The sequence below is a fragment of the Chionomys nivalis genome, chromosome 18, assembly GCF_950005125.1.
Source record: "Chionomys nivalis chromosome 18, mChiNiv1.1, whole genome shotgun sequence".
Taxonomy (NCBI): domain Eukaryota; kingdom Metazoa; phylum Chordata; class Mammalia; order Rodentia; family Cricetidae; genus Chionomys; species Chionomys nivalis.
This window is the reverse complement of record NC_080103.1, coordinates 15611450-15635391: the sequence shown is the minus strand read 5'-3', so window position 1 is coordinate 15635391 and position 23942 is coordinate 15611450. Positions and strand designations below refer to the sequence as shown.

The following is a 23942-nucleotide window of genomic DNA, read 5'->3' as shown; positions in this document are numbered from 1 at the left end:
CTATTTGTATTTCTAAATGAACAACGCATCTCTGTTAGGACGGACGTCTCTGTTAGCGAGTTACCTGCCCTTTCCAGAGGTCTCTTCCGTTGCGAATCATTCCTTCATAGCTGTTTGTTTTCCCTCCTAATTCTTATTTTTAAAAAAATTAATTTTAAGGGTGTTAACTTTTGCCATGTATCTTGTCGGTAATTTGCTTCTCTTATTATATAGTCTTTTAATTCTTAAAAATAAAACTTTCTACCTAGAAAACGTTTACATTTTCCAGTCAGAGCTGTCCAGCCTCCTTTTTCATGCTCTTCCTTTGAAGCGGGCTCATCATTCAGAACTGAGGCAGATGTGGAAAGAGCAGAGTTAGGCTAGCAATGAGGGGAGCGGGGCACCGCACCCCGAGAGCGTGGGAAACTACAGGAAAGGGGGAGGAAGAGAGGCAAATGGCTTGAAGCAGGGAAGGTTACACCATACCCCTTTGGGCGGCTGGCTGGTGGCCAGGTGGCCAGCGATGTAGAACTTAGCAGAAGAAACGGTACATGCTAATTGTTTCTCAGAAAGGAAAGTCTTAGGCATCCTTTAATGTAAACAAAGATCTCATTACAAAAGCAGTGTGATCTGGGCTGGGGAGATGGCTCAACAGGCAGAAGAGCCTGCCTCCAAGCCTGAAGACCTGCCTGAGTTCGATCCCCAGTGCCCACATGGTGGAAGTAGAGAACCTAGTCACGTTGTTCTCTGTACGCTCATGGCATACGTGCATGCACACACACACGCACACACTAAATACAAATTTAAAAACTTAAAAATATTGTATTTGCTGTCAAAATTGTAAATGTTGCAGAAAATGACATGGTGAAAAGATAGTTTTCTGTTAGCGCCTCTCACTGTAAGCCCTGAGCTTTGTCAGAGCTCGGCATGAACCCGCTCAGAACTTTCCATGCATACCTTATGACAGAGCACAGAGTGGAGTCAGGACAATAGATGGATGCAAAGTCGCTAGGACTGCTAAGCACAGTGGTGTGCACCATTGATCCCAGCAATCACAGGGCAGAGGCAGTCAGATCTCTGACTTAAAGGCCAACCTGGTCTACAGAGGAGTTCCAGGCTAGCCAGGTTACACAGTGAGAACTTTTTTCAATTTTGTTTTGTTTTGTTCTTAATGTGGATGGGTTGCATCACGAGAATACAGTTACCCTCAGAGGCCAGAAGAGGGCGACGGGTTCCCTGGAACTGGAGTGAGCCACTCAGTGTGGTACTGGAAACTGATTGAGGGTCCTCTACAGAGACCTAAGTGCTCTTAACTGAGGACAGCTCTCTAGCCCCAAATTTTCTGTATCTCATAGGTTTCTTTTACTCCATTCTATCGTGGCTATTATATGATCTTTCATAAAGTGAGTACTCTGTATCTTAGTTATTTGTCATTTTTATCATCCAAATGCTTCAACACACATCTCAGTAGAATTGTTTGCATATTTGTGCACTCTTTTGTTCAGGATTAATTTCTCAAATTGAAATTAATATGTCAAAAATATTTTTAAAACATTGGTGGAAGTTTCAAAATCTTATCTTCCAAGACCAATTAATTTATATTCTTTCTAGCATTTGTGACAGATCATATTTATCACCATAATAATGATGATAATGTTAGTTATTTGTAGTGGTATTTCATTTGTATTTTGATAAATAAAACTTGCCTGAAGATCGGAGAGTAAAACAGCCACACTGATCAGCCGTACAGACCAGTAGTCACACTAGTTTGCCATAGAAACTAGGCAGTAGTGGTGCAGACCTTTAATCCCAGCCCTGGAGAGGAAGGAATAGAAGATAGGAGGAGACAGATCTCACTCAGTCTCATTCTGAGATTCCTGGAGGCAGGATCGCCATTTCAGACTGAGGTAGAGATAAGAGCCAGTGGCTGGTTGTTTTGCTTTTCTGACCTTCAGGTTGAACCCTAATTTCTCTCTCTGGGTTTTTTTTTTATTAATATTGCTACAGAAATTATCTTTTATGACTTTGCCATTCTGCAAGATGGCATTTTATGGCTAAGGTGTGTGTGTTTAGTCTCTTAGTCACTTATTATATATTTGATGTTTCTTCTCTAAGGCTGAGGGGATGGCTCAGTGGTAGGACACTTGCCTAACATACAAAAGGCCCTGGTTCAATTCCCCCTACACACACACACATACACACACACAGTTTCTTTGGTAAATCGATAATTTCTTTTTCCCATTTAAAAAAATGTTTTTGTTAGTGATTGATAGAAACTATTTATACCTTTGACTGAGGTGTAGCTCAGTGGTTGAGTGCCTGCCTAGTGTGTTCAAAGCTCCATCCTCAGTACCCTAAGAGGAAAACAAAAAATGATGTCCCTATTCTCGATATTAGCAATTTTCACATATTGCAAATATTTTGTCATGACTTCTCACATTTTTATTAAACCTTTGTATATGCATAGATTCTACATTTTTATGTGACCAATAATGTCCATCTCTACTATTTCTGAATATGCAGTATAAGTATAGGCAGATTTTTCTACACTTAAGAATAGAAATTCACTATGTGGTGGTGGTGGTTCATATCTTTAGTCTTAGCCCTTGTGAGGCAGAGGCAGACAGAACTCTGTCAAGGTCATCCTGGTTTACAGAGCTAGTTCCAGGACAGGCTCCATAGCTACAGAGAAACCCTAAACCCTGTCATACAAAACCAAAACCAAAACCAAAAAAAAAAAAAAAAAAAAAAGAATAGAAACTCTTTGTATGGTTTCTGGTAAGTAGTATTACAGTTAGATTTTTTTTTCTTGGAATTAATGTTTTAATTCAAATGTAGTGTTTTGTCGGTGTTCTAAGTACCTGAAATGGTAAATTATGACTTTGGAGATTTTTTTTTCTCACTGTGTTATAAAGAATCAAAAGATTGGATATTCACTGTGTCTCTTGCCCGAATGATGTCCCTGGGTGTCATTTTTCGGGGCGCTGCTCTCTCCGTCACTAACCCTCCCCCCAAACACAACCATTTTCTTTTCCTTCTCCCAATCAGCTCTGTTTGTCCTGGCCGTTCCACATCCTTAACCACCTAGGTTAATCACCCTGGATATTATAAATTTGTCATTCGCTGTTATTTCATAGTCTTAGGGTGGGAGAGATGACTCAGCACGCACTGCTCTTCCAGAGGACTCAGGTTCCATTCCTAGGACCCACCGTGGCAGCTCACAACCATCTATAGCTTTAGTTCCAAGGGATCATGCGCCCTCTTCTGGCCTCTTCAGGCACTGCATGCGTGTCTGTAATTTTTCAATAGCTGTGACAAACACCACGATCAAGGCAACTTATAGAAGAAGGAATTCGTGGGGGTCTTATAGTTCCAGAGAATTGGTATCCATGGCCATCATGGTGTGGAGCATAGCAGCAGGTAGGCAGGCGTAGCGCTGGGGCAGAAGCTGAGAGATTAGATTCCCACCCACAGCAGAAGACAGCAAGAGAAGGAACAGAACAGCATGGGCTTTGAAGATCCATGCCCAGTAACGAACCTCCAACAAGGCCACACCTCCCAATCCTTCCCAAGTAGTTTCTTCCCAGAAGATGACCAGGCATTCAAATATAAGAGCCTGTCGGAGCTGTTCTCATTCAAAACAACACAGTGCCCATGGTATACATACACGTATGCAGGCAAAATAACATCACACATAAATAAAATAAAGATTATTTTATAGTCTATTTTTTTAAAAATTGCTTTTGAACAAGTTTTTTTCCTTTACTTAAGATTCAAACAGAGTCATGAAATGTATGCAAAATGTAAGATGGGTGGATTGGAAGCATTTATAGTGGAGAGACTTGGCTTCTTTTTATAACCTAAACAATTTTTAAAATGTTTATTTTTTTTAAAGATTTCTTTATACTTGTTTTGTGTGTTTGAGTGTTTTGCCTGCATGAATGTATGTGTACCACTTGCATGCTCAGTGCCTGTGAAGGTCAGAAGAGGTCATCAGACCCCTGGAACTGCAGTCACAGAGGTTTGTAAGATGTCTTGTAGGTGTTTGGGACAAAACTCAGGTTTTCTGCTGAAACTGGAGGCTTTTATGCATCCCACCTGGTACTGCAGTCATTTAAAAAATAATCACGCTGGGCAGTGGTGGCTCACGCCTTTAACCCCAGCATTTGGGAGGCAGAGGCAGGAGGATCTTTGTGAGTTCGAGTCCAGCCTGGTCTACAAGAGCTAGTTCCAGGACAGGCTCCAAAGCTACAGAGAAACCCTGTCTCAAAAAAACAAAAATCACCCTGAAGCCAATGGACTCAGGCTTTTTACTGGCTAACTCTACATATAAATCAACCCATTTCTAATTATCTGTATATCGCCACATGCCTGGAAATGCTCTGGCATCTTCCTTCTTCCGTGACTGCTTGCATCTCCCTCAACTACTCTCTTCTCCTCTCTCTCTCTCTTTCTCTCTCTCTCTCTCTCTCTCTCTCTCTCTCTCTCTCTCTCTCTCTCTCTCTCTGTCTCTCTCCTTGCATTTCTTGCCTAGCTATATTTTGTCCTGCCATAGGCCAAAGCAGCTTCTTTATTAACCAATGGTAGTAAACATATTCACAGCACACAGAGGGGAATCCCACATCATTCTGCAATTGTTCTTTAACCACTGAGCCATTCCTCCAGCCTCCCAATATTTAGTCATTTTTATTTTATATGTGTGTTTGTTTCCATAGATGTATTGCAACACTGGTATGCAGTGACCACAGAGGCCAGAAGAGGGTGCTGGATCCCCTGGAACTGGAGTTACAGGTGCTTGTGAGCCTTCATGCGGTGGCTGGGAATGGCATCCAGGTCATCTGGAAGAGCAGCCAATGCTCTTAACTGCCGAGCCATCTTTTCAGGCCCCTACATGGACAATTTTAGAATATTAAAAATAGTTTCAAGGAAGAGGGAAAAATCTATTTCTAATCATGTCACCCGAGTGCATTTTCTAGCGTTTCTCACCAGAGTACACAAAGTTGAATTTCATTCCCTTATGAGCATTTATTTACCAGTGAGTCTGCCTGGTCCTGTGGGGGCCAGTGCAGCCGAGAGGACAGAGATGCGCTGTATCGGTGAGTCTGAGCCCTTGTTTACAAAAGGGTAGCTCTGTTGACTGACCTCTCAGCGGTTCTCTTCAGTGGGGTGCTGAAACCACCAGCCTCAACAGTTTCATAAAGATTAGAATGTGCAGACGCCCCAGGAGCTCACAGAACACCTGCTTTGGCAAAGCAGGGCAGCCTGTGGGTGGTTTGCCGAGGGGTTGGCTGTGTGCGCTCTCTTCCCTACTGTGAAAGCCAGCGTGAGAGGCACGTGGTTCAGGTGGCTGGGTGTGGCCTCTGCCAGTTTTGCTGCTGTCCCGTTAGAAAGAAGAGCTCAGAATCACCACTGGGAAACGAATCCTGAAGATGAGATGTAAATTTCTAACTAGCTTCCTTCTGTTTTTCAGCATTTCCAGCAAAGGTAAGTTGGCACGTGGAGCTTCTCTGGGGTTTCCCAGAACGAAGACCCCGGAATGAGCGGGAGCGCCAAAGAGAGAGATTCTTGGTAGTCCCAAGACCTCGGCAACCGTCTTGCTTTTTCCAGGGGCAGTCTCTGGAGACAGGAATACCATCTGGGGCACCTTGGGTCATGATGTCAATTTGACCATCCCTAACTTTCGAGTGACTGATACCGACGACGTGCGATGGGAAAAGGGGAAAATCCTGGTCGCGCAGTACAAAGGGAAGACAGGGAAACATTTTCAGCAAACAGAAGCATTCAAGGTCTTAAAAAATGGAGCCCTGCAAATTAAAACACTGAGGAAAGAGGACAACGACATCTATAATGTGATGGTGTATGGCGCAGATGGGAGCAGTAAGCTGCAAAACGTGTTCGACTTGAGGGTCCTGGGTGAGTCTTTCCTCTCTGAAGTTTCTCGTTTTCAGTCCGGGTGCTATGCAGCAAGTTGGGGAGCAGTGTTTTGGTAACACTCCCTTCCAGCGTCTCCGTGTCCCACAGTAAAGACTCCAGTGGGTGAGGTGGTCCTCGAGTCTATCGGCTTCATTCTCTCTTCGGGGTGGCTGTGGGTCTATACAAAGATTCTCAGGTGAAAGCTGGCATTCGTCGGAAAGAGGAGCGGCTAGCAGAGGAAAAAGAAGGGCACCCTCGGTGGCTGATGAAGGAGTAGCCAGACAGGGTTTCAGAAAGAAGAGGGTGGCCAGGGAGCAGTGAGTCTCTAGTCTGGAGAGCTATGGTCAAGGCAAGGTTCTCTGGAGTGAGAGGGCGGGAGAGGCCTGGGGATGCTGAGCTGAAGGAGCAGCATCTTTCTTTTGTGACTTCTCAACATCATCGCAGTGAAGGTGAATGGTGATTTTGCCGGTACTTGATCTAAACTATGTGGCTTCGCCTTTGTGTGCTGAGGGGGCAGGATACTGAAGGTAGACGTGAGAAGACTTGCTAGAAAGCCTCTACTGTAATCCAAGTGAGGCCAACCAGGGTGGTGGGTGGTCTTAATCTTGGTAGGACATAAGAACCAGCAAGAGCCGGGTGGTGGTGGGCAGAAGCAGGTGGGTCTCTGTGAGTTCAAGGCCAGCCTGGTCTTACAGAGTGAGTTCCAGGGTAGCTGGGGCTACACAGAGAAACCTTGTCTTGAAAAACAATTAACAAACAACCAGCAAGAGCACTGGAAGCAGTTAGTGATGCCTGGGCCCCTGGCACAAAGTCTGGGCACCAGTGCCATCTGTAGCTTTCCAACTGCTTCTAGCAAGCAGTTGTCATTGATAACCATTGCTCTGGTCTAAAGGGAGGCTGGAGACGAGGAGAGATGCAGACACGCTGGCTGTAATGTGGGGAGAAAATCAAGGAAGGTTGGGTGAATGAGAAGGAAGAGAAAGAGGCAGCCGATGTCCCAGAAGTTGAGAGCCCAGGGGTAAGCAGCAGCTCCCAATAATAGGTGAGCTGAGGGAGACTGCCCTTTGCCTGCAGAGGAAGCTGAGAAGGCCAGCCAGTCAGGGAGCACACAAACATCCTGAGTTTCATACGGGAAATGTCACCAGAGAAAGGGCTCCCCTCGTCCTACCTGCGGTGCCCCTCCAATTCTGTGCTCAACACCTGGACCTGGCACCAAGCATTCTCCAGGACACACTGTCAGCTCGACTCCCTTCCAGACCCTAATCCTGTAACCTCATCCAGAGAGAGCTTTCCAGAAATGGGGTGGGCCTGAGAACAGCCACCTATCATGGGCACTGAGAATGCCCAGTGTCATGACCGCAGGCGATGGTGCTCTAAGGTCCTCTTGTGCTATTGAGCCTCCGTATAGACGCCTGTGTGATAATGGCTCCTGTGGAGAAGCCAGGCACTTGCTAACCTTCAAGCACCCAGTAATCTTGAGAAGTTATAATTACAAGCTTCTATTCCTCTATAAGGAAACAGAGACCCGCTCAGAAGTGACTTGGCCCTGCTCTTGCTGTTGGACAGAAGCAAAGTCAGGATGCTACCCCAGGGCTTCCTTGACAAGGAGGCTGACATCCCCTCCCATGCAAGCTCATTCATGGCTTGTGATTTACGTGCCCCACAGGCTGCCCAGTTACCACACACAGTTCAACAGTTTTCCGCCTAGTCACCGAGCTCTGTAGTTATCACCATGGGCAACATTTTGTTTGCCCCCAAAGGAAACCCAGACCCCTTAGACTAAAAACAGTGACTTCATTATTACATGCAAATGCTAGTGCCACACAGTGTCTTGACTCAGCTTGTGGCCCTGTCGTCATTGTATAGCACCCAGAATTGCAAAGTTGTTCTTGGCCCCGACTCTGACTGCCCAGTATGGGTTATATATCACATATGTAATGTGTTTGAGGTTAGCTGTGTTTAGGATTTGGGGCCTTTTGAAGATTTTGAAGTATTTGCATATATATGTATGCTATATCTTGGAGATAGGGCCCAAATGTAAACATGACATTCATCTGTGCTTATATATACACTTCATATGCACTGTTCAAGGTAATTTAATACAGTATTTTAAATAGCGTTGTTCAGGAAACAAGGTCTTATGCTATGAGAATTTCCACTTGTGGTATTGCATTGTGGGCAAAAAGTTTTGCATTTGGAAAGTTTCAGATATTTCTGTCAGGGGTGCTTATGAGGCCTGCAATATCCAACAAGGGGTGTGAAGGTGCCTTGTACTCCTGGGCTACCACGCCTGTCTCCTCAGGGCTGAGGTCCCCTCCACTTTGTTTCTCTATGCTCCTAGGTTCCTCCTTCCTCTATGAGACAGCTAGCTGAAGGATCAATGCAGGGCACTGGAGAAGGAGATGATTCTAGAAGCCATATCTAGCCCGGTGGTGGTGATAGACAATCCCAGCACTCTGGAGGCAGAGGCAGGCGGATTTCTGTGAGTTCAAGGCCAGTCTGGTCTACAGAGTGAGTTCCAGGACAGCCAGGGCTACACAGAGAAACCCTGTCTTGAAAAACAACAACAAAACCCAACAAAACAAAACAAAACAGCAACAAAAAAGAAGCCCCATCTCAGAACAGCCTTCAGTCACTCATGCCACTTCCTGAGAGCTGCTTTCCAGGGGGACTGTCTGTAAGTCACGTTGCTTACTACTGGGTTTGCACAAGTAAAATGCTATGGGCATTTCAAAGCTGGCGCTTTGGCAGCTCGGTCAGGAGTGCCAGCTACAAAGATGGTGGAGCCGTGCATTCACTGATGCCCAGGGGAAGGGAATGTAGTGATATAATCCCATAGTAAAGGACAGAAGGTGGGCTGTAAAATCACGTGATTCATGGGCTGGGGCCACAGTGCAGTGGTAGAGCTCTTGCCTAAACGCCCAAGACCCCAGGTTCAACCCTCAACACTGTTCCCTACCTCCGGGTACACAATCTAATTTTAATTTAAAATATTATATTATGGATTTGTGCATAAGAAATATTTGATAAAGACATATAACGAAACGTTAATGACCACAAGTAGCAGAATTGCAGGTGATCTCCAATTGCCTTGATAGCCTTTTAAAACTTGCTCAGCGTTTCTTGAAAAGATTGGATGTTGCTAGGAGAACGTTTTCTCGTTCTAGGAGGACGTTTTCTTTTCATTCTAGAAAGATAGGCAAGCAGCCCCTGCGAAGCCGCCCCGAGACTACACGCTGCTCTGCCGGATGCTGCTGATGGCACCGGTTCTTTATTCCGAGATACCGAGAATCTGGGGATGGAGAGGAAGCTGCATGCTTCTATGCTGGCGCGGAAATGGAATTAGACTGGGGAGGCCCGCAGGGAGGACACTGCCGTCTGAGCGCTAGAGAGAGGAAATCGGAAAAACTCACTGTTGCCGTTTGTAACAAATGGGGACCACTGAGAGAGTGAGAAGATGACAGGTCCCGGGAAACCAAGCAAGGCAGGAAGGGAAGAGAAGCGGGTGCTCGGGTGGGATGTGGGGAGCTGGGCCCTGGGTCTGACCATACCAACACCAAAGTCAGGGCCTTTTCCCCCTGGGAGGGGCGAGGAGTTTGCGTTGTGAATGTGAGACCCGCCTCTGGGGACACTCCAGGGCGTGGCCACAGGTTGTCTGGTTTGAGACAGGTAGGGAATATTTTTCCTGTTTCTTAAAGTTGGGGCCCCACAAGGCCAGAGACTAACTCAGCACCGCGGGGCAAATGGCAGAGGCCTCCCTCGTTCCCAGATGCTGCCTTTCTTCTGGTGAGCTTTGGCTTCTTCGACACCCCCTCCCATCAGCACTCCCATCCTGGTCCTCTGCTCCCAGGATGCAGTGGGGCAGTGAGTAGCTAAGGCCATGGGCCTCTCATAGTCATTCCTCCAAGATGGAGCTTCTGGTTGACCTTCGCTACACTCCTGGACTTGGAAAGTCTTTGTAGGGTTCTTCTGGCCTGCCATATTTTTTTAAAACTAATTTTGTTTGTGTATGTACGTGTTGTGTGTTTATGGGTCTCCTGCATGTGTACAGGTGCCCACAGAGGCCAAAAGAGGGATCAGATCTCCTGAAACGAGGTGATTATGAGCCCATCCTGGATTGTGGGGAAACGGGAAACCAGCCCAGGTCCGCTGGAAGAGCAACAAGTGTTCTTAACCACCGAACTATCTATCTCTGCAGACCCGAGTTGTCATATTTAAGGGAAATTCTAATGCCAGGCCTTGCTTGACAGTCAAAAAGCTTTGGGCATGTCACCTGTAAAAGGGAAGACAAATTTGAGCCATACTGTTGGGACCAAATGACTCCACGCGTGTGAAAACAGCTGAGTGTGCATACAGTATATAAGCATCAGTTAAGGTGCCTTTTTCTTCATACTTATATCCCATGTCTGTGAACTTTACCAGAAATGATTTTGTTTAAGATGGTCTTTGTCAATTAAATAAAATTATTTTCCAGAGGATTTCAGTATAATGTAGGTTAGTTGGTAGAATGCTTGGCTAACACCCAGGAAAACCAGGGTCTGGTCCCCAGCACATAAAAGCTGCCATACGGCACATGGCTAGAATGCCAGCACTCGGCAGGTGGAGGTGGGAGGACCAGACATTCAAGGACATCCTCAGTTACTGAGTGAGTCTGAGACCAGCCTGAGCTATCTTAAGATGCCGACACAAAACAAAACAAACTTTTGAACTCCCCTGGTAGCAAACTGATTCAATGTTAATAGGCATATTTATTAAGATTAAAAAAAAAACCCACAGCTGTTATACATGGGAGCATAGTTCCGTAATTGCTGCTTTCAGGAGGCAGAGGCAGAAGGAAGAAGACTTCTAAGCCAGATTGGCCTACAGGGTGAGATCGTGTATATATATATATATATATATATATATATATATATATATTTCCCAAAATTGCCTAATAAAAATGGAATCTTTCTTTCAGAGAGGGTCTCAAAGCCAGAGATCTCCTGGGAATGTAGCAACACGACGCTGATCTGTAAGGTCAAGGAAGGAACAGACCTTGAACTAAAGCTGTATCGAGGAAATAAAATTCTTACCAGCCTCTCTCAGAAGATCCTAAGCCACAAATGGACCAGCCTGAAGGCACCATTCAAGTGCGATGCAAAAAACAAGGTCAGCGAGGAATCCATCACGGTGGAGGTCAGCTGTTCAGGTATGGAGCGAGCAGAGGTCAGGGTAGCCCAAGTGCACAGGGGTGACCTGCTAGGCCCAGGGCGCTATGACAGGTGTCACTCTGGCTGCTCAGTGCCTGGGCTGGGAAGCCGGTATGGCTCAGGGTGGGAGTTGAAAAGACAGCTATTTCTCCTGGAAACCTTTTGGGGAGATGGGCTCCTGGCTACTTTTTTTGGCAGTCCACCCACAGATGTGACTTGACTTGGGACAGGTAAGGAGCCTCCCCTGGAAGGCAGGATGGCAGGGTTGAAGAGGGAGACTCTTTCAGGAGGGAGCCTGACCCGTGCAAGGCACCTCGGCTAGCTGGGGACCAGGATTCTGGCTTCTATTTAAAGCTTTCTTTTCGGAAGGGTTCTTGCTCAGCCCCTGATATGAGGATCTAGGCCTGGGAGGCAGGGCGGGGGAGAGCAGAACTGGGGAACAGAGAGGCACACCTTTCCTGCCACCCAGAGAGCAGCTCTGCCCTGCACAGCTTCCAGTCAGCCCTCAACGCCAAAGGCCTAATTGATCGCCAGAGCCCAGGCTTGCTACGGCTCCTGAAGGAATTTGTTCTTGTTTTTATTTTCATTTGCTTTGCTTTTTGGGAGAGTCCTGCTATGTAGCCTAGGCTGCCTTCCAACTCGTAGTCATCCTCCTGCCTCGGTCTCCCACTGGGATTACAGGGGCACCTAATTGTGCCCAGCCCCCAGCAACGGTTTTTGAGGAGAAGCCTGATAAGAGTTCACAGTTCCAGTCTGGAAGCCAGAGATCTAGATGGCAAGTTTTGGTTGCTCTCACGGTCCACAGGGAACAGCAGCCCTAGAGCCAGGGTATTGTATGAGAAGTCCTGGGACCCCCCACCCCCCGGCTCATCACATGGGACTTTGAGCTGCCTCACAACATGGTTGTTGGAACAACCTGAGCGCATGAGCCAGTGTCCCAGAGTGCAGTGACAGCCTAAACTCAGGAGGGTTGTCCCATCACTTCTGCAAGTGACACTTGTCTCACTTCACCCAGCAGGGAGACATCCGGAGGTGGGGGTCACCGGAGGCAGCAAGAGTCTGCCAGCCACGCTCAGATGGCATTTCCTCGGCTCTCTCCTACCTCCCTGCCCCCACCCTCCATTTCCCCATCACAAGGGCCTGAGGGGTGAAGCCGCCTCTCCTTGTTTCCAAAAACTTTTTCCTTTCTCTGGAGGCCCTGTATTAGAGACAGTGGACTTAAGTCAATGGACCAACAAACGACATTTATTGATCCTAAAAAATTATTTACTGTTTATATGAAATTCAAATTCAACTGGCTGTCCTTGTGCATTTTATCTAGCAACCTCATGCTTCATATTTATTGCAACTAGATCCCTCCAGAATCAAAATAAGCGTTTATCAATGAGGGAGAGCCCTGGAAGGAGAGGACGCAAGGTCTGGGGGTGCAGGATCGTGCAGGTCCCTTAATCTGTGGTTCAGAGCAGAAGCTGAAACTGGCCCAGGACAAGGTCACCAAGGAGAAAGAGGAATATCTGGGGATGCCCTTGGCGACCCTGAAGGAGATTTAAATATTCCTCCCATTCTAAAGGCCAAGGCAGACAGGAACCTAACTTTGAGTCTGTACTTAAATTCCTAAGTGGAGGAAGCAGTCTGGCCCAGGAGTAATGCTCCCTCACATAAACGTAGGCACGCATGTCCCAAGAGGAAGTGAGGGAGAGGAGGATAGTTGGAATGAGACGCCCAAGGACCTATGACAAAACCATAGGCACTGATGTCCCCTCCAGGAGCACCACCAGGCCCCCAGAGCTGCCCTGGGTAAACTTGAGACCAGACGGTGGAAGCTATGTCCGCTTCTCAAGAGTGTCCAGGGGAAGGAGTGGACATCCTGCCTGAGGACCCAAAGGGTGGATTGCCAGAGATTTACCTTGGACAGGATGCCCTGCCAACTCTGCTCACACTGGGGACCACTCAGTCACAGAGACTGGCTCTGGCTTCCCTGGCCTTTGGCAAGCCCACAGGGCTGGAAGGTCCCTGAGTCCAAGCCCACAGGGCCATCCTTGAAGCAGCTTCAGGGGTGTTGAGGGATGCCCTGACACAGACAGTACCCAGAGAGGTTCTCAGCTGGTGAGCGAAGACAGGGTGAGGGGGAGACTGGAGGAAGGGAAGACCCTCAACCATAGCACCAACAGCACGGGCTGAAGCTCTGCCCTGCTTGGTTGGCCTCCAGCTTGCCCAGGCCTCATCCCTCGTGGCTAACATTCACTTCCCAGGGCTGGCTGGAGCCCTGCCTCTGTGGGGCTGGGCCCAGTTCCCGGTCCATTCTCTCCACAGGGCAGTCCTCTGACCGCCTGCTCCAGCTGCTAACTGCTTATTGACTCAACAGAGACCAGATGGCTTAGCCCCCCTCTTGGGAAACAGCTACCAGAAACACCAGAGCAGAGTCTAGCAAGAGCAAGCCCTCACATCTAGGTGTTGTTTTACAGTTTACAAAGCACTTTTCCACCCATTATCTGATCTGACTTCCGACAGCTCCTCTGTGATGTAAGTCGTGATGTTTCCATTTGACAAAGAAGGAAATAGACTCAGAGAGGTGGAGCATTTTATCAAAGGTCACACAGTTCTTAACCTGGAAGAGCTAAGCTAAGCCCACTGCCCTCAATAATCCCAATACCAGTTCCCTCTGTTCTTCCTCACTGTTTTGGTGGGTGAAGGAACCAGAACCCCATAAGCCCCTGCTAACCACTGAGTGTCTAGACTGCATTCTTGGGCCCAGGGAGAGTCTGGGAGGAAGAAAAGTTGCACACTGAGACTGGAGGACACTCGACTTGGGGAAAGGTTTTGTTAGGTCTCAGGCAACTCATCTTCCCTCTCTAGAACTTGGATGCTCTGCTCAGAGGGAGGATGGGTGAGGTAGGCTGGCCATGGTCCTCAGCCCTTGAAGATTCACACACTACTCCAGGCTCCGGAAACTCAGCTTCAGTGAGGTGGAAAGTCCCCTGGAACTCTTTTATTTGTCTGTTGTAGGAGGCTGGAACGACGAAAGGGGCCCTCTGCCCAAGACCCTCCCTTAGCCATCTTCTTCTCTTGCAGAGAAAGGTCTGCATTTCTATGTTATCGTGGGTGCCTGCGCAGGAGGCTTCCTCTTCGTGGTCCTTGGAGCGCTGCTTACTTTCTGTATCTGCAAGAGGAGAAAGCAGAACAGGAGGAGAAAAGGTAAGACCCCCCACCCCCTCACTTCTACAGTGAAACTTCTCTCCTGGAGTCTGCAAAGGGAAGAAAGAGTCAGAAGGGCAAGGTCGGGGCCAGAGGTTACAGTTGGCTCTGTTGTGCGCTCAGGTTGATTCCTGAAGGACAGTCCTTGGGGGTAACAACAGAGGACCTTTGAGAAGCTGTGGCCAGGCTGTGTACCTTCCCAGAATCCACTGGGTGAGGCTGACTTGGTGGAAGGCTAGTGTGGAGATCCTGGAATGGTCCACACATTTCCATAAGGGTAGAGAGATTTCCACCCAAACCCCAAATGTCTTGACCTTGGATGACTCAAAGCAAGCTCTTGGAATGCGTATAGAACTGTCTCTGGTGAGGAGGCACTCCAGGAGTGGGCCAGTGTAGAGTACCCGTTCAGTGTGTGTGAGGCTCCCAGTTCAAGTCCCAGCACTGCAAGAAAATAGAAAGCCAAAATCAGGATGATGGCCTTTCTTGTCCCGACTGGCTGTTCAGGGAGGATGCTTTCAGGCTGGGAGTATGGCTTCCTGGATGCAAACCTGTCCTGCAGTCTATGAAGCAGGAATTGGTTCTGCTGATACAATGCAGGGAGCTGACCAACCACCCAAGGGACAATGTGTCAGGGGCAGTGTCCAGATGTCACTGCAGATGTTGGGGGTAAAAGCAGCCTTTAGATGGGTGGGAAGTCTGTTTCACACAGGGTTGGGTCCCATCTCTGCAGGTCTCTAGGCCCAGGAATGCTCACAGTAGCGACTTCCAGTACAGCCTACGGGCTACGGGCAGGGTCTGCCCACACCCAGCAGTGATGGCCCCTGGCCCCATGCGCTCTAGGTTTGGCTTCCTTTTTCACACCTCATTTCTCAGAGTTGTTCTAGTTCTCCTTTCAAGCCAACACCCCCATCTTGTCATCTTACACACCACTTCCCCAGCTTGGGCCCCAGGTACATATGTCTCTCTTCACTCGGTCCCTTTTATGTTTCATGTCATTCCCAGGTTCTCCAGCTAGTATAGTTTAGTGACTCACAGAGCCCTGGACCCTGTGACTTCCTTATCTCTGCTCAGACTGTCCCCGTCCCTCCCTACAAGGTCCACTCTCATGACCCAGGGATCAGATACATTTATCCAGCCAAGGTGAACCTCAGGTGTCACCCAAGACAAGGCCACCTCTGCCACCACCAGACTAGGAAGAACAACATGACAATGTCTCCCATGGATAATGTGACTTGTTCCAGGAGCCAAGTTCAGTGTTCAGATTCACTGCCATGCCCCATTTCGTGGTCTTCACGGCAGACATTAACACAGATGAAGAAGCGGGTTAGCTCACCACCTCTCAGACCTTCAGCCCATAGGCTAAAGCTGACTAGGCTGAGGCAAGAAACCCAGCCCTGGAACTTCAAGGAAGTCTTATCTTGCTCTTACACACCCCCTCTTTAAACTCGATACTCATGGGCCTGGTTTTCCTTACCCGCATCCGTGACCTGAGCTGAGTCGCTAAGAGCCAGTGTTGAAAGAAAGGGAGAGAACATGGAAGGTCCTGGAACAGATGTTTATGCAGCGGTGGATTTTGCTGGAGAGGCTTTACCTGGGCCTTACGGTCGGTCCTGCTCTTCACGAGTGGCTGGCATAGATGGTACCAACGGTACAGCTTCCACAGAGCCAGCTTGGCTGCCAAGCTCAGTGTGACAGCTCAGCATCCAGTCACACCTCTTACGCTCCCACTTCTCACGTGGTTCTTGGCACCTTCTGGTGGTCCTCCACCTTGGCGGGGGCTGAAAACGAGATGTGCAGCCTCACTCTGAGGACAGTGTTGCTGTGTAGCCTGGCTCTGTCACTTACTGAGGGCAGGGTGGCTGCTTGAGTCAATACTGTGGCTTAGCAGCGCCTAACACATAGAGCATGTGGAGAAAGTACGGGACAAACAAGATGCCACCAAGATGCCACCAAGCCGAAGAGCCATCAGGGTCACCTGAGTTTGCCACTATAGATAAAGGGCTACCTGCTGATCTATATCTAGGGTCTAAGTCTCACCTACAGCCTCCCAAACAGGACCACAGTCACTTTGAGGGGTGCACTGAAGATGGCATAAATGACATGTTCTGTCATTCGGGGTGTCTTTTTTTTTTTTGGATTTTTCGAGACAGGGTTTCTCCTTAGCTTTTTGGTTCCTGTCCTGGAACTAGCTCTTGTAGACCAGGCTGGCCTCGAACTCACAGAGATCCGCCTGCCTCTTCCTCCTGAGTCCTGGGATTAAAGGCGTGCACCACCACCACCCGGCTTCGGGGTGTCTTTTTATGTATGTGCTTAGAGCATGCAGGTCACTCAGATGTCAAACCCACTGTGTTTGACTCTGAGCCTTTGCGCTCACAATGCATTTACAGTAGTCAGGGCTGTCACCTTGGTGACATCACCATCTGCCCACAGGTGATGCCAAGACGTGCTTCTCAAGTCATATCTGTATAAGGAGTCAGCAACCACTCATATACCCCACAGAGAAGCTCCCCCTGACTCCTTGGGGATGACCTTGAGCACATAGGGACTGGAATGCCAAAAATGTGGCCTGAAGGGACCCAGCAGTGACCCCCAAGGCCTTTGGTAGCTGAGTGTTCCCACAGATTTCCTGTGTGGTTTCAAAACCAGTGTAAGATCTACGCGTTCTAAGGTGTGCCTTCCTGGACAGAAGTCACACAAAACAGAAAATCCCAAAGTGTGAGGAGAGGAGCCATCTTTCCCACCAAAGCTCAAGATGGTGGGTCTTGCTTATGAATTTCAGAGGGGCTAGGCCATTTCTTAAGGGTTCTAGTGACGTTTTGGAGGGCGCTCAATTTCCTTACAAAGTGTAGGTTGTATGACAATCAAATTGAGCAAAAGGCAACCCTACCCTAGACACTCCTGCAGAAGAAATATAGCCACTAATGTCCATCATGGCCACTTAGACCTGTCACAGTGGGCTCCAACCATGTGTCTTGTTGCTTAGCAATCTTGCTGATTATCTCCAGGCAGCATCCATCCAGAACTCTCAGATCGGGTACCCACTCTACACTTTGTGTCTTAGACACAAAGCTCTGCACCCGGGTGTCCTCCTCCCTCATATTTCTGAGCTCTGAAGGGGCACCTGGTCTCACTGTACCTGTGGGCAGCATTTCTCTCTCCCCTGAAACACCCAGAACTTGCAGAGGGCGGTGGTAACTTCCCTTCTCCTCCTCACAGTTCCTGAAGCATCTGGTTAGATGCCTATCTCAGAAGACATGTTCAGTGGTTGCGTTGTGAGGTGGGGGAGGTGGCTCTGTCACTAAAGTGCTTACTTTGCAAGCATGGGGACCAAAGTTTGGTCTTAGAGAACTCATATTGAAAAGGCAAGGTGGGACCTTAGTCCCAGGAGCAGAGAGAGGTGGATCTTTGCGGCTCTCTGCCTAGCCAGCATAGCCTCCCTGGTAAGTTGTAGGCCAGAGAGAGAGAGAGAGACAGAGACAGAGAGAGACAGAGAGAGAGGGAGGGAGGGAGAGAAAGAGAGAGAGATCTTATCTCAAAGACATGAAAGGTGAACAGTATCTGAGGAATGGCATCAGAGGTTATTCCTTGGCACACACATGTATGCTTATCTGTACACATACACATGCACATGTGTGCGCGTGCGCACACACACGCACTTACATTACTCACATACTGCCATTGTCTTGCCATCACAGATGAGGAGCTGGAGATAAAACCCCCCAGAACCAGCACCATGGAAAGGGGCCCGAAGCCATACCTAACCCCAGCCGCAGCAGCTCAGAATCCAGCAACTTCCCAAGTTCCTCCTCCACCTGGCCATCATCTGCAGACAGCTGGCCATCGTCCCTTGCCTCCAACCCACCGTACCCGTGAGCACCAGCAGAGGAAGAGACCTCCTCCATCAGGCACACAGACTCACCAACAGAAAGGCCCTCCCTTGCCCAGACCTCGAGTTCAACCAAAACCTCCCAGTAGGGATGGAGAAGATGCTCCGTTGCCACCCCCTAGTTAGAAAGGCATGTTTCCCATGAAAAGCTGTGTGCGTTTCTCTTCTCCCAGGGTGCAGGCTCACTCTTCCATTGTGTTATAGAAGTAGAACCCAAACGCCTCCCAAGACTTGCAGGGCATAGTCAAGTGGTACCTTCTAGTTCAGCCACACCAGCATGCGGTCTATCTAGCCTTTGGAATCTGCAGCCTCTTCTTAGATCTGTCGCATCAGGAACAGACAGACAAGACAGATGTGGATGTAAGGATGCTGGATGAGCAGCCCAAAGGCTTTGCCTTCCTCTCAGGTTCTGTGCTCATGTGAACCACCACATGGCCACTGGCTCATGTCTTACAGGCAGCCTACCTGGGCAGAGGCTCTTGAGCTCCCCAGGTATCCTGATGGACACTGGTCACTTCCCTTGAGTTGGATAAAATAAAAATTTGATTTGCTACGGTGTCTGCTTATTTTAGACAGGGACCGGGGTCTGGGAGGGGAAGCTACAGAATGAGAAAGAGGCTAGCTGGGGTGGCAATGGCGTCAAATCTGAATCACTCGGTCACTGGAGGCACGTGAATCCCCATCTGAATGACCAGAACTGACCCATACATGTCAACTGCAAAGGGAGTCCGGTACCCCATGTAGACACCTCCGTGCCCACACTTCAACAACCGGTGCCCATGGAGTCTCACTCCTTGATCAAATGAGGTCACAATGGTCTGTGATATTATCAGTGAAAAGTGGGGAGGGTCTATGAATACTGGAGACCTCAGAAGTCCATCAGGCAGCAAGCCTAAGGGCAGGCTAGGAGGTCCAGTCCTAAGTGCAGCAGGTGACCCTTGTGATCCTGGCAGACCAGGTAGGGCAGATACACCTTTGGAGAATCAGGGAGAAAAGCATTCAATTGGTTTTCAAAAGGAAACTGACCTGTTGGAGGCACCTGCTTTGCAACATAGGTGGCATGCCTGTGGCTCAGTCTGCCCCCTTCTCCTTGGCTTCCTAGGCCTAGTAAGCCTGGGTAAGTACTGGCAGGAAGTTCTGGGGGTAAACCACAAAGACTGAGTATACTTGGGACTTCCTGCAAGGGCTCGGCTGCGTTTTCCTTTGAATCTGGGCGTCTCTGTTTAGAACCCAGCGTCCTTGTAACATCAAACATTAGTTTCAGCTGCAAAGTAGTCATCACAGGATCTACTAGGAGGAGAGGAGAGGGTCTCTGACCTGAGACCTTTTCTCTTCAGCGTCTCTGTCCCAAGCAATGGACTCAGATCCATTGGCCGTCCTGATACACCAGCTTCTATCTCCATCCCTCCATCCCTTCCATATCAGTTCCCTACTTTTCTTCTGCTGTCCTGTAGTATTATGGATGACACAGGACACATCTAACATGCAACTGTTGGGTTCTTCACTGATCATTTATTCATTCATTCATTTGATGGTCATTGACCTCTCCAGGGATGCTGTACTAGAGTCTGTGTGAGACACGAGACACAAAATGAGCAATAACATCTGTGTACCCAGGCAGCTCAGGGGGCAGCATGGTCAGTGGACCAACGACAACACAAATGGAGCGCGGGGTGGCGAATACACATCAGAGGCAAGCAAGGGAGCTCAAGAAAGGACTTTGATTGAGGATTGGGCCATTAAATTGGGGTGGTACAGAATTTTCCAGGAAGACGTGACATTTGAGTTGGACTGTAACAGGTAACTAAGCTAACAGATTGGACATAGGGGTGCAGAATAACCTACAGCAAGGCAACAGCTATTGCTTATACAAGTTCCATATTCATTTCCAATGGTCATGTTTTGCCAAATTAAAAGATTGTGTGAATTTTTCCTGGGGACACGTGAACGTCTGCTCACTCCAGACAGGGCAACCACAACAGACCATGGTATGACTCCATCAAAGTCCAGCCTGGTAAATCAGGGAGTTTATTGAACTTACTTACAGAACGTGGGAAGAATTGCTTACTGGAACGTGAGTTGCTCCGAAGACATTACTAGTCTCACCCTAACATAGATGAGGACTCCCCTATAGCTGCATAGATAATCTCCAACTTAAGTGAACCTTCTACATTATATATGCACACACATAGATACATACAAACATATATGTATTCATATATTATAGTATATGTATATATTACACACACATATATATACATATATGTACACATGGTATAGGAGGTTCTTCTGTATTTGTGTTGCTTTCATTGGTTAATAAAGAAACGGCTTTGGGCCTTGTGATAGGGCAGAACTTAGGTAGGTGGGGAGACAGAACTGAATTCTGGGAGAAAGAAAACAGGGTGAGAGAGCCGCCATGGAGATGCCAGGTCAGACATGCTAAATCTTTCCCGGTAAGCCACAACCTCGTGGTGAACACAGATTAATAGAAATGACTTAAATTAAGATGTAAGAATTAGCCAATAAGAAATTAGAGCTAATGGGCCAGGCAGTGTTTAAAGGAATACAGTTTCTATGTAATTATTTCGGGTGTAAGCTACCAGGGTGGCCCTGATCAAAAGCAGGCCCTCTCTCCTTCAACACATTCTATCATCAAACCCAGACCTGGTAGAACTATGTGCAGCTGGGCAGATGGTGCAGGATGGTGTGGCTGAGATCTCAGCTGAGAGTCTGACGGCTCTTGCCATTTCTTCTATAAGGGGAGGCCAATCAACAGCAGTGAAAATAACCTGTATTGTTTTGGGGTCCTCCTCCCTGGGCTTGGGGTTTTACATTAGTCACCTATAGCTTTTGGGAGCATCTTTCTCACCCACACAGGGGACCTTCTGCCCATTCTCTAACCATTGCTCTAACATCGACAAGCACAGGGTGTTGTGGGATCTTCATCATCACCTTAATAAAGTGTCATCTATGCCTATCTCAACCATAAAGCTCCTAAGAATGCCATAGCTATGCCTGACCCTTGTTCCGTTGTAAGCTGGTTTCCCGGCCTTGCTCTCTTAGGTTTCAGAAGACTTTCTAAGTCTGTAAAGCACTTAGACGTTGACATCGTAGCATCATATGGTGAAGCATTTTTAGAGAGGGTGACAGATCCCCGAAGACTACCACCATCCATCCCAAGAAGTGCCAGTTGGTCTCAGGAGCCAGCAGTTAAGGAGACACCAAAGGAAGAGGTTGGTGAGGTTCAATACAGCATGAGAAGATTTTATTTTCTGTCTGAAAAGATCATTGTTGGGCACAGTGGCATGGATGGGAGGCACTACGCTAGGTGGTTCACCACAATTTCTATGAATAATTAAGCTTCTTCATCCTGAAAATCTTCCATGGGTATCTCCAAGCATCTGCTCCAATGCCATGGCCATCGTTGGGCCAGTACAAACTGGCTGGTTTGGCCCAGAGTAAAGGAGGTGTGTGCTTTGCCATATATCTAACTTGTACTTCCTTTTCTTTCAGGTCCCCCAGCTGTAAGAAATGACAAATCAACACCTCCGTCTCACCTATCCCTTATTCAGTTTGTCCAGGAAACCAAAGACTAGGTCAGAATAGCATCCACACATGTTTTATAATTCAGCCCTTATATGAGCAAATTCTCTGGGTGCACAGCTCAGCCTACACGGTTTTCTTATCTCCCACAACAAAGGCAATGCAACTTCCGGGAGCGTCCATAGGATCCTCCTTATGTATGCCATTGTAAGACACTGTAGTATAATCTCTGGTTTATCAGCTATTCTCAGGATGTCCTTGTTCTTCCTGGACTTGTCACATTCACCAAAGAGACACACCATTTGGTGGTTTGAATGGAAATGGCCCTCATAGGTTCCTCTATGCATGCTTAGTCCGCAGCTGGTAAACTGCTTGGAAGGATTAGGTGTTGTGGAATATTACTTTAAGTAGGCAAAGGTGTATTACATTTGTTTACGCTGCAGAGTGTTTCTTTAACTATGTGAAGGTGTGTTACATTTGTTTATGTTGCCTTTGTTAATAATGTAAAGATGTGTTGCATTTGTTTATGCTGCGTTTGTTTAACTATGTAAAGAGGTGTTGCTGTTTCACCTTGCCTGCCTAAGACATCTGATTGGTCTAATAAAGAGCTGACTGACTAATAGCTAGGCAAAGAAAGGCTAGGCAGGACTGGTGGGCAGAGAGAAATAAGTAGGAGAAATGTAGGCTTGAGAGAGAGGAAGGAGAAGAGAATGAGGGAGAAAGAGATGGACATGCAGCTCTAATTCTAATGGTTTTTATAGGAGTCAGCTATTAAGAGGTGAAAGCTGAAAGATCAGGGAAGCAGAGCAGCCAGCCACTGGTCCTTACTTCTACCAAATCATCAGACTGAATGGGGCATCCTGTGTCTAGAAGTCCTCAGACTGAATGCACTGAGCTCCTGTCTCCTCCCACCTTATATTCTTCTCTCCACCCATCCATATCACTCTTGTCTCCACCCTCCTAGTGTTGGGGTTAAAGGCATGGGATCCCAAGTACTTGGATCAAAGGTATAAACTCTATTTCTCTTTTAGACTGATTTAATCTCACCTGGTGACCTTGAACTCACAGAGATCCGACTGCCTCTTCTCCTGAGTGGTGGGATTAAAGGTGTGTGCCAATACTGCCTGACTTCTATGGCTAACTACCTCTGCACTCTGGTCTTCAGGCAAGCCTTAATTGTTACAGCACAAACAAAATATCACCACAGGGATACACCCAGGGCCAGAAGAGAACAAGGGAGAAAGAGAGGGACACACCCTGGGCCAGAAGCCAGGCAGCTGCCAGGCAGGAGTGGAGACAGCAGAAAAGTAAGATCTACAGGAAAAAAAGAAAGAAAGAAAGGTAAAAAGCCTGAGGTAAAATGCAGATAAAGAGAAACAGATTAAAATAAGAGCTAAGATAAGGCTGAGCATTCATAACAAATAACAAGTCTCCACATCATGATTTGAGAGCTAGTTGGTGGCTCAAAAGAAAAAGCCTGCTACAATTAGGAGGTGTGGCCTTGTTGGAGAAGGTGTGGCCTGGGGGTGGGCTTTAAGGTTTCTAAAGCCTGCACCAGGCCCAGTCTCTCTCTCTCTCTCTCTCTCTCTCTCTCTCTCTCTCTCTCTCTCTCTCCCCCCCCCCCTCTCTTCTGGCCCTGGGTATTTCTGGTCTCTCATGTCTGAAGCTAGAAGTCTATATTGCGCTCTAACAACTAAAATACTGAATGAATTGAGAGTTGAGGCAGTATGATGGTGCACCCCAGGAAGGCTCAGGCTGAAGATCATGGGTTCCTGGCCAGCCCAGGTTACTTAGTGTGACTTGTCTCAATAAATACATAAGTATACAAATAATTTTTAAAAATGAAAAGAAATAACAGGAAAGGAATTTTAGCCACTCTTTTAAGAGATGGGGCCACAAAGCATGTATACATGAGTTGGAGATGCAGAGAACTCCTGTCTGCCACAGTAAAATCCCAAGCTCAGGCACAGCTACAGGGTTACCCACTCAAAACATGTCCTCAAACTTCTGTGAACTTATCTCCATGAGTCTGAGCAGCAGGCTCTCAGAGATATTTGAAGGGGAAAAAAAAAACATCTCAAACATCTTGCAGGAAGAGAGAAACAAATCATCTTTAAAAATATAGAATACTGTGTTTTTCAAACCAATATCTTCCTTCCGGAGAGGCTAACAAGATCCCACTGTGCAGGGATTTGCTCTTAGTGTAGCTGATCTGAACAAAAGAAGACATCCGATTT

The 23942-nt window shown here is 47.6% G+C and overlaps 1 protein-coding gene across 1 annotated transcript; it reads left to right on the top strand.

The window, feature by feature from the left end:
- Nucleotides 1-5369: 5369 nt before the first annotated feature.
- Nucleotides 5370-18667, top strand: Cd2 (CD2 molecule). The gene is made up of 5 exons (XM_057793876.1): nucleotides 5370-5463; nucleotides 5587-5892; nucleotides 10850-11080; nucleotides 14154-14276; nucleotides 17972-18667. The coding sequence occupies exons 1-5, from the start codon at nucleotides 5409-5411 to the stop codon at nucleotides 18286-18288; spliced, it is 1032 nt and encodes a 343-aa protein (XP_057649859.1). The 5' UTR covers nucleotides 5370-5408; the 3' UTR covers nucleotides 18289-18667.
- The last annotated feature ends 5275 nt before the right edge of the window (nucleotides 18668-23942 follow it).

Bases quoted from the DNA above. Each gene is read 5' to 3' on its own strand.
- Cd2 (XM_057793876.1), top strand. From the start codon at position 5,409: ATGAGATGTAAATTTCTAACTAGCTTCCTTCTGTTTTTCAGCATTTCC. The intron at 11,081-14,153 runs GTATGGAGCGAG...CTTCTCTTGCAG, and splicing joins GGTGGAGGTCAGCTGTTCAG to AGAAAGGTCTGCATTTCTAT. The intron at 14,277-17,971 runs GTAAGACCCCCC...TTGCCATCACAG, and splicing joins GCAGAACAGGAGGAGAAAAG to ATGAGGAGCTGGAGATAAAA.